Source organism: Cebidichthys violaceus, unplaced genomic scaffold (genome assembly GCF_023349555.1).
Source record: "Cebidichthys violaceus isolate CVI_PGR_0920_01 unplaced genomic scaffold, fCebVio1.0.p SCAF_22, whole genome shotgun sequence".
Taxonomy (NCBI): domain Eukaryota; kingdom Metazoa; phylum Chordata; class Actinopteri; order Perciformes; family Stichaeidae; genus Cebidichthys; species Cebidichthys violaceus.
The window spans coordinates 1,151,594-1,162,348 of record NW_027176395.1 but is presented as its reverse complement, the minus strand read 5'-3'; the positions used below and the strand labels follow the sequence as shown (position 1 = coordinate 1,162,348).

Genomic DNA, 10,755 nt, shown 5'->3' with positions numbered 1-10,755 from the left:
CTCATTTCATCTCTGACAGAAATATAAGTACTGCAAGAACCTGCTGGTTATTGTATTTTATTCATATATTTTTTGTGGAGGAATAGCGATGTCTTATCAACCAAAAATAAGAAATCGTTAAAAGCCACTGCAGTAAAATAAATCATAATAAGAGATCAGTTATTTGTTAACCATGTTTACTGATTATCTTTTACTGACCAGTTACAGCTTCAGCCAATGTTAAACTGTTGTACTGGTGGATTGTCTGATTAGTGAGTTAACTCAACAGCTACATTTCAGTTCAGAGTTTATTTGCAAACCAAACCACCGAATATTCAGATCTCAAGATTGTCACAGAGCGGTTCTGTCCCAGCGAAGAAAGACTCACAAGAAGACGACAGAATCAGTGCTTCATCTTTGTCTTTGTAGTCTGTGAATGTGTGGAAGTGTACATGACTGTGCTTCAGCTGACGTCATCGTCAACATGAAAACAAACAAGTAAACATACAGATGACTGTTGGTTATATATTTACACACAATAAATGAAGACAAGCTGCTGGTTAACGGGACGATTCAGTTGAGATTATAAACAAAAAGGTGAGGATGATTTGATGATTCATGAGTCATGGGTTTGAACCATTTGTATGGAATTTTTGAGGAATTTTCAGCAAATGTTCAGAAACCTTTTTAATATATTTAATATATCTAATCACAGAAGAGGAGACAAAAACAATTACAGTATATTGGTCAATGTTTTAATTCAAAAATACATCCATTGAAGCTGCAAACTGTAGCCTGAAGACAACTGACAACATCTCAGAGTGGGAATCAAACCCTCAAACTCCAGGCAGCGCCGGTGCCTTGCTCAGCCGGGTTGGACTACAGCGAGTGAAACACGGAGAGCAGAGACATCAGCGGAACGCAGAGACGTCTCAGCGGCGCTGCAGACGACTCCACTCGGGGTCGGGTGTAGATGTAAGGGTGCTCCTGGAGAACACGAGAGAACATAGTGTATAAATACATTATAGTCATGTTATTACCAACAAAACACAAACGTGAAGATGTCCAACATGAAGCTGTACCTTTGATGGACAGGTGAGTTTCACCGGCTCTGAAAATGTCTTTATCACCTCCTTCTGTCCGACCGGCTGGAACTGAAGAAGAAGTTAGTTTAACTCTGACTTCATGATGGAGACAATCTGATGTTCTTCAGCAGCTCTAAATGCATTAACACTGAATATTAAGTCACTTTGTATCAAACCTATCGATACAAATACCAATGAAATTATATGTAGATTATGATTTTAACAACAGGATCATTGGAGCACTGAATGAGTTTGTCCTGACACGTTGATGCAATATGCTGGTTTGTTTTAAAGCTCTTTTATGTGAGTTTTATTTGTTTTTAGGTTTCTTTTAAGTTTTTGCTGTTTTGTTTTGAAGTTGGTTTTCTGTGTTTTTCTATGGTAAAATGTTTTAATGTTGTAAAAGAGATTATAGATCTCAATGGGATTATCCTGGCTAAATAAAGGTAAATAAAATAAATTAAGTTAAATAAAATATATAAGATAAATAAAGGTAAATAAGATGAATTAAGATAAATAAAGGTAAATAAAATAAATTAAGATAAATAAAGGTAAATAAGAGGAATACATTGAATAAAATAAAATAAATAAGATAGATGAAATAAATAAAGGTAACTAAAATATATAAGATAAATAAAGGTAAATAAAATAAATCAGATAGATTAGGATAAATAAAGGTAAATAAGAGGAATAAAATAAATACAATAAAATAGTCTATATTTAAGGTGACCCCACAATGATTCATATCTAAAACAAACTTTTAAACATAATAAAAAAATCCACCATGTTGTTCCACAGTCCCTTTGCCAGCTCCTCGTGTCCCTTTACAGTGAAGTGGAAACAATCTGCGGTGAAGAAGCTCATGTCAATCGTCCCGTCCTGGAGCACAAAAGAAAGTCACGGATAAACCAATGACTGGTGAGTAATGAAAGCCGGTCGACAGCGTGAGACTCACAGGAAGATGTGGCGGTTCTGCGTTCTCTACATAAGGTTGCAGAACGACGGCGAAGTCCTTTTTGAAGAAACGCTCTCCGTCCAGAAGCTTCTCCAGTCTCCTCTGCAACAACAAGGAGAGCGATGATGCTCCACAGCCTGAGAGCTCGACGTCATCGTCTGCTGGGGGGCGAACGGTCTGCTTATCTTCATTCACTCACCTGGAACTCAGTGTTGACCTCAACCAGCTCCTGCAGCTCGGTGGAGTCTTCTTCAGGTTGAACGAGACACGAGCAGAAACTCCTGTGAGCAGATGATCAAACTATTGGATTATCAGGTTATCAAATCAACAGATTATCAGGTCAGTTATGTTAAATTCTAAATTTGGAAAGTAACTAAAGTAAAAAAAAAAATACAATATTTTCCTCTGAGATGTAATAAAGTACAAGTTTAAAGTAGCAGAAAATGGAAATACTCAAGTAAAGTACGTCAAATGTGTGCTTGAACACAGGACTCCAGTAAATGTACTTAGTTACGTTCCACCACTATTGGTGGTAACGCTTCGCTCCTGCGGGTTTGACTTGAGAGGATTAACGGGTAAATAATGTTCAGGTAACTTTTGCAGCTGACATCCCAGAGTCGGTCTCTGGAGGTCTCTGAGGGGCTTCATGGAGAGAATCTGCACCACGTTCACGATCGTCCTCGGGATCTGAAACCGAGAGGATCACGTCCGTCAACTGAAGTCACTTCTCGAGACTAAAGAGTGCATTTTAGTGTTTAAACGTCTGGACGTCGTCTCTCTCATTACTTCATGGTTTCAGTGTGAAAGTGGAGTGAAGAGGACAAACTGTTCCCAGGAAAGCAAAAAAGGGGAGGGAGGGGAGCATTTCACACGAGGAAGCTGTTCCACATTACATCCACAACTCAGGAAACACAGACAGCATTTCATCTTCACGAGTGTTGTTCATCAATGTCTGAACAGTCTCTCAGTTGTGTAAGTTGAACCCTGCCTTTGTTTTTTTTCTATTTTTAGCACCGGGCCTGTAGGTCCAGACTGAAATATCTTCACTTGATTTTTCAGAAATGTCCTAAAACAACACAAATCCTTTTGATTTAGGTTGACACACTCTGTGTCCTGGTGTGTAAAGAGGCCTCTGGAGCATCTCACCTCCTTCATCATCGTGTCCAGAGCGTCGGTCATGTGGCGAATGAAGTTGTCGGTAGAGAACAGAGTCTGTGGAGAGTGAAGACGAGGATGTTCAGTGTTTCGATTATCATGAAACTTGGTGTAAGGGTGTAACCTCGGCCAAGGAAGAACCCATAAAACGCTGGAGTGGATCGGAATATTTTTTCTCTGTCAGAGGTCTGCGCTCTCTGAGGGCTCTTCTAGTCAGGAACCTATTGTTTTTGTAAAGATTACAATTATTCTATTGTGCAAATCTCATCTTTACGGAGCCTTGGATGTTGAGAAAGCCACGGAAATTCGGCACATAGTTGCAAAATTGGCCTAAAGGGTCCTTTGATGTTCATGAAATGTTGGTGGGATCATTGCTCTCATCTTCAGGAACCTCAAGAATGTCTTTTAGCCCGACAGGAAGTTTTAATTTTACCAACACATGTTTTGAGGAATCGGTCCAGAATCACGCGGCGGATACACCAATTCTTTTTTCAATTTAAAAGGTTGAACAGACCTGTAGCCACACCCACCAGTGACGTCACGGTGCACCGACACGCCCCCCCCACACACACACACACTATACTTTAAACCAAACACCAGCGCAGACTCTTCAGTCTCCAGAAAGCTTCGTCTCTCACTTTGTCTTTACAGAAGTCGCAGATGTCGTTCATGCCGATCAGCATCGTCACCACCTTCCAGTCCTCCTCAAAGCTCAGACCCTGAAGGAGAAAGAGCTGGTTTGTGAACGTGACACCCAGAAGAGAAATGAAGGACATGAAAGAGCGGAGAGACGAGAGACGAGACCTACCGGATAAGACTTGAACGTGTCGATCATGTGTCGTATCTGGTCGGAGACGTTTCTGCAGGAGAACACGCAGACTGTTGAGTCACCGTGTTACAATCAATAAAACATTATCAAACCATTTACAACCACTTATTTTGATCTTTGAACTCAAAGACAAACATCTTGAAGTTTCATACAGTTTTTTATTATATATTTTATTTAATTATTTAGTTATTTATTAATCTTGTGTACGCTGTCTGCATATACTAGACTGTCATTTTGTTATTTTCGTCTATTCTTATGTATTAACCTGTATATTCTCCCCTCTGGTGATCAATAAACAACTTTATTGTACAGTTTGAAATTACACTCCATTATTTAGTTATTTAACATTTCCTACGGAGCTAACTCCACACAGCTCACATTGAGTTTTCAACAAACCAACAGAAGAAACAAAAAACCAAATTGAGTCGTGAGAAAATCCAAAGAACCAATGAATGGATCCCACAGAGTAGTGAGTGACTCACAGCGTGTTGTGGCCGGTGACGGCGAAGTTGAAGCCGGTCTCGTTGACGGTCGTCGGCTGACCGTGGAAGGTCCACACGGGGGACGGACCCAGCAGACCGGGGTTGAAGAGTTTGAAAATATCTGGACAGCGGAAAACGTTTCAAAGTTTAAGAAAGGATCCTGAGATTTTGTCAACCAATATCTCTAATGTATACCAAAACAAAATGCTTTATGAAGACACGGACCGTTTTGGTTCAAAGAAGTCAAGTCATCCTGGAATGAAGGGATTTCAGTTTCACAATTTTTTGGGATTCAGAAATCATCTCAATCTCTGCAGGAGAAGTCATCCCACAAACCTAAATGATCTAGAGTAGGTCGGCTATTTCAATTTGCTAACCCAGACGTCTGTGGTCTTTATTTTACAAATTGAAGTTATCATATTGTGACTGTAAACTAACTTACTTGCCAGTGTGATGACATTCTGATAGGTTCCATATCCTCCGATGCTGAAGAAGGGAAAGAGTTTTTAATGAATGAAGTCAGACCAACATGCTTAAATCATCACACTTATAATGTGACTGGCTACATAAGACACAAGTGAAGTGGTACTCAAGAGTAAGCTAGCTCGCAGCATTAGCTCCAAAAGTTGCTAAATCTAGCGAGAAAGTCTGACCTCATAAGCCACACCCCCAAATTTAAAAAAAGGAACGCATATGGACCATGTTTGAATTTGGTTCTCTCGTTTTTGTTTTTTTTGTTTCCGACAATAAAAACAAAAATAATAATTTTGGAAGAAATGGTATTTCTGCTTTTTTTTCCTCGGTTTTTGGGTCAAACCAAAAAGTAAACTATGAAAACGTACACAGACCCATAAAGAAAGTAAATAACACACATAAGGCCGGTCGCCCATTTTCAACAAAAACATAAAAAATGTTTATGAAGAGGATTACCAACCCTTCCTTCAAATGAAGTAACTGAATTATGCTAAAACAATCTTGATTGGTTTCAAAATAAGACAAGATCATCTGAAATGGAGGCGATGATTTACCTCCAAGACAGTTGACGAAATTCAAAAGGAATCGATAGAATCGTGGAACCGTTGGCACCAATAGCTGTCTGCAAATAAAAACACACATGAGACAATGTTCTTCATGAGGAGAAACACTGTGACAGTCTTAATATGCTTTAATTAACACTACTAATAATAATAACAAGAGGGGAATGTAACTAAGTACATTTACTCAAGTACAGTACCTGAGTACTTTAATTGAGTATTTCTATTTTCTGCTACTTTGTACTTCTACTCCACTAGATAATAGGAACATATTGTACTTTTTACTACATATATTTGATATTACTTACTTGATATAAAATGTGAGTAAGTTACCGGCTGTTTAAACCTTTACTAGCTGCAACACTAAAGTAATGTTTCAATAATTATAATCAATTAAATACAATATTTACGAATGCACCATTCTGCATAATGAGTACTTTTACTTTTGGTACTTTAAGTGTATTTTGATGCCAATTTTATTTGTACTTTTAAGTAAGATTTTGAATGCAGGACCTCCATTTTGAATACTTTGTACTTCTTCCCCCACTGAACAATAATATTCATGACATTAAATCTAATTTTTCCTTTTTAAAGGAACAGTGTAGCATTTAAATGAACATATTATTAACTTTACTTTAGCATGTAATGGTTTCCACTATAAACTGTAATGATTTACATAACAACATAAACTTTTACAGTTCATTGTAATATTACATTTGTCACTATTTCTATTTCTAGAACTTTGTGCAGAAAGAAATCAGCGCTTCTCTCACCGTTAAAGAGTCTCCCAGCGCAGCGATGACTTTCACGTCTGCAGCTTTCACAAATTCAACTGCAACAGAAGACAAACAAACACAAGAAGAAGAGCTCTGATCAGCTGTTCTTGAGCCCCTTTAAGGAACTAAAAGCTATATTATAGTAATATTATAAGCACACACAGTGTCATTCAGGCAGAATATCTCATTTAAACTAACCCATTACATTCAAGGATCAATAATCAAGAATAAACTTCTTCTGTTCTCTCACAAAAACGGTATTTAAGACCAAAACTTTCCAAACCTTAACCTATAATAATATATAGTCGTACATATTTATGGTGCAGTGAAAAGTATCATCTCTGCAGGTGAAACGTGGAGGAATAGAAGCTGGTTAAGGACATTCACCTGAGGTGGGGACGGTGGGAGACGGACTCATGTCCGGACAAAAGAATGAAGGATGCAGAGGACGCCGGAGAAAGTCTGTTCCTAGAACATCCTGCAGGAAAAACATCACACCACACATTCTGTTAATGTGTTTATTGTTTAGGAGTTTTAACTCCAGGGTTGTTTGTTCTGAATGGAGCTGATATGGTTTACTCAGGATGTTTAAATTTGCCCCTTTACAACCGCAGGAACTAGGAACCTTTTGAGGAACCTTTTGCATTTAGACCTCATGGACTTTTACCAGGGACTAGGAGCCTTTTGAGGAACTTATTGCGTTTCAACCGCAGGAATTTTGCGCAGGAACTAGGAGCCTTTTGAGGAACCTTTTGAGGGACCTGTTGAGGAGCCTGTTGCGGAACCTGTTGAGGAACCTGTTGCATTTGGACCTCATGGACTTTTACCAGGGACTAGGAACCTTTTGAGGAACCTTTGGAGGAACTGGTTGTGTTTCGAACACAGGGACCAGGGTCTTAATTAAATTCAAGGACAATTTACCCCCCAAAAAAGCCCTGGTTGGGTCGGAGGCGTAGCACTTTCTGAAAGTACAGGAGCTTTGGCGGTGAGGTTTGAAGGGATGACCGTTGCTGATTGGTCAAACACACACAGCTTGGAACCAGTGTACCGCTTCATTCAACAAGAAAGTACTCTAGAGCCGATTCAGGACCATTTTAGGATGAGGGGAGGACATCTGTCTTTGCTTTATAACATGAAAAGTCAAGTTGGGCTTTGCTGTTGGCTTCCCAAATAATTGTAGAAAAGAGATGACGAGCTTCAACGCGGTTACGTTCACGCGGTCACCATCAAACAGACGGACGCTTTTAGTTTCATTTTCCTCCTCTGCATTTAATTTATTACAAAGTGATTCATTTAATTCTATTTAGCAGTAAATGTAAGACAAAACATAAGGGTTTTTTGGTCTGAAGTTCCTTGAAAAGAAGTCGTGGGTCTAAAATGACGGAGAACTTCTTGATGGAAACGCAGCTAAAGCTGATGTTCTGGTGTTTGATTGGTCAATACTTTTGGTTTTAGACCGTTCTTGGGTTGTTTTAAACTACACTTGTGGTTGTTATTAGGATGAAATCTTTCTACGTGATTGTATTGGAAATGACATTTGGGATTTTATAACCACATTTCTGTGTATTTCAGATTTTGTGGCTAAGTCTGTCCGATGTGGTTTATTGATTTTATGTCTGTATCTCGTCGGTATCGCTGCCTATCTCCACCATGACACATGTTTAATCTCAATGAGGGTTTCCTGGTTAGATAAAGGTGAAATTCAAGTCCAAGACTCCATAAAAAACTGTTTTGTTGTTGCTCACACGGGAAAAACATCCACGCCAAGTCTTTCCTGACGTTACGCAACCCTTCTTGATAGGAGGGGGTAATGCTACACCGGCAGCTTGAACTCCTGATGAATAATGCATCAAGTGTACCGGGCTAAGTGCTAACTCTGGCCCAACGCCGGTCCGAGCGCTGCACACTGTAACTGACTCTCAGCCTGAACCTGAACCCCCCCCCCCCCCAAAAGAACAAGTTGCGGTAGCTAAATCTGGCAGCCATGTGTTGTGAGGAGTCCAGACCACAGCTGACTGGACAGTAGTGATTCGCTCGCTCGCCCTGCGACCTCATTGGTCCTTTATGTGGGACTGTTGCTGCTTTTGTTCCCACTAAACCACAGAGGAAGACTTCCTGATACAGAGCTCTGGAAATAAATACCAAAAAACGGAAGTATTTTATGCAGAATTGAGCTCTTGCTTCGTCAAAACAACAAAAAATGCAAAAAAGGGTTGAGGTGTGAAAGTGGTTTAAATCAATCTTCTTTTAGGATTAGCAGCTATTAAAACCTGCTCAATGTTAACAGTTATATACTGTGAGCATTATATTACATATCTCTAGTATTCTATATATCTAATATATTATATATCTCTAGTATTCTATATATCTAATATATTATATATCTCTAGTATTCTATATATCTAATATATTATATATCTCTAGTATACTATATATCTAATATATTATATATCTCTAGTATTCTATATATCTAATATATTATATATCTCTAGTATTCTATATATCTAATATATTATATATCTCTAGTATTCTATATATCTAATATATTACATATCTCTAGTATTCTATATATCTAATATATTATATCTCTCTAGTATTCTATATATCTAATATATTATATATCTCTAGTATACTATATATCTAATATATTATATATCTCTAGTATTCTATATATCTAATATATTATATATCTCTAGTATACTATATATCTAATATATTATATATCTCTAGTATTCTATATATCTAATATATTACATATCTCTAGTATTCTATATATCTAATATATTATATCTCTCTAGTATTCTATATATCTAATATATTATATATCTCTAGTATACTATATATCTAATATATTATATATCTCTAGTATTCTATATATCTAATATATTATATATCTCTAGTATACTATATATCTAATATATTATATATCTCTAGTATTCTATATATCTAATATATTATATATCTCTAGTATACTATATATCTAATATATTATATATCTCTAGTATACTATATATATATATATATATCTAAAGCACACATCTTGAATAAACTGAAGCTCATTTAACAAGTCATGTCATCAAACAATGATTATCACTATCATTAATAAATGAATAAGCTTTATAACATTCCATGTAGTATATTGAGCATATTTCAATGATTACCAAATGATTTGTAAACCTTTAAGCAAAGCTTGTTAAACATTCATTAACACTTTGTTAATCGTTATTAATCGTTTATTAAACCGTCAATAAACACTATCTCGATGCACCTGCTGATTATAACACGTTATTATACTGTGAAACGGTGAATAAGTAATTTGTAAAGCATCTATTAACCGTATTTAGATAGAGAGTCAATACTTTATCAATAGTTAATAATTGATTTGTATGTTTTACAAACAATTTCTTAAATTGTTTACAAATCATTTGGTAATCATTACAAAATGCGTCATACAGTAAGTAAAATGTTGTAGTGTGTGTATTTATGAATTAATGATGGTTATTATGAAGGTTTACCAATAAATAGAATGTAGCTATACATCATTTACTGGCTCATTTTTCAGGTTGGATATTTAATAAAAGAAAATGTGTTTAACTTATTCAGAGCGGTGACAAAAAGCAGCTACAGGTTTAGAACCAACGCTCCTTAAATAAAAGACAACTTGAAGCATAAATACGGAACATGTGATAAAACCTGTACTAGAAGTTTAAACGTAGAAAACAGAGTTGAATGTTTGAAACGATACCTGGTTGAAATCTTCTTCTTCCTCTAAGGTGAAGCCTGTAAGAGAGAGGAAACATTGTGAATGTAAAATATAGGAGGTGTTTTTAGAAACTACACGTTGAGATATTCTAAAGCTCACCGTCTGCGTGACACGGAGCTAATGAACACACCAGGAGCAGCACACGTGTCGTTAGCATGTTGTCGTCTGTCTCAGAGGAAACACAAATGTAGGAATTAAAACAGGTCTGAAGCTGTATTGGTGTTTAAATAACCGTAAGAATACCGGTATCTTTGACCTTTGTAGTCGGAGAGCCTCTCGGTCATAAACTGTCGATAATCCATTCATAATTGCAGTCTGTGTTGTCTTAACGGTCTTTAACCGTTCACAGCAGATTGTTTGAAGTTAAACACGACTTTGTACCTGGATGAATAAGAGTACATAAGAGTACATCATGTTCACGTTATGATTGTCAGAAAGGCTCGTATGTCTCTGATTGACAGGAGCTCTTAAAAAGTGTGTGTGTGTGTGTGTGTGTGTGTGTGTGTGTGTGCTTTGATGTTTAGCTTTGTGTTTCTTTTATTTCTTTACATCAACAGAGAACAATCACATTGATCCCAAAGTTTACTGTTTCTCATAAATCAGAATCACAATCAGGTTATGTTTTCACATAGAAGGGTGTGCCTCGGTGTTTTGGTGCTATTATTATTATTATTTATTAGGAACTAGAGAGGGGAAA

General features: G+C 37.0%; 1 protein-coding gene across 1 annotated transcript; it reads right to left on the bottom strand.

The window, feature by feature from the left end:
• Window positions 1–717: 717 nt before the first annotated feature.
• On the bottom strand, window positions 718–10,402 carry LOC137877785 (phospholipase B1, membrane-associated-like). Its single transcript, XM_068717891.1, has 17 exons — window positions 10,315–10,402; window positions 10,158–10,223; window positions 10,041–10,075; window positions 6,683–6,773; window positions 6,293–6,351; window positions 5,514–5,581; window positions 4,928–4,971; window positions 4,486–4,606; window positions 3,983–4,034; window positions 3,813–3,893; window positions 3,166–3,231; window positions 2,615–2,706; window positions 2,219–2,300; window positions 2,020–2,121; window positions 1,848–1,943; window positions 1,062–1,133; window positions 718–966 (listed from the first exon to the last, which is right to left on the bottom strand). Exons 1-17 carry the CDS (start codon window positions 10,358–10,360, stop codon window positions 859–861), a joined length of 1,281 nt encoding a protein of 426 aa, XP_068573992.1. The 5' UTR covers window positions 10,361–10,402; the 3' UTR covers window positions 718–858.
• Between the last annotated feature and the right edge of the window lie 353 nt (window positions 10,403–10,755).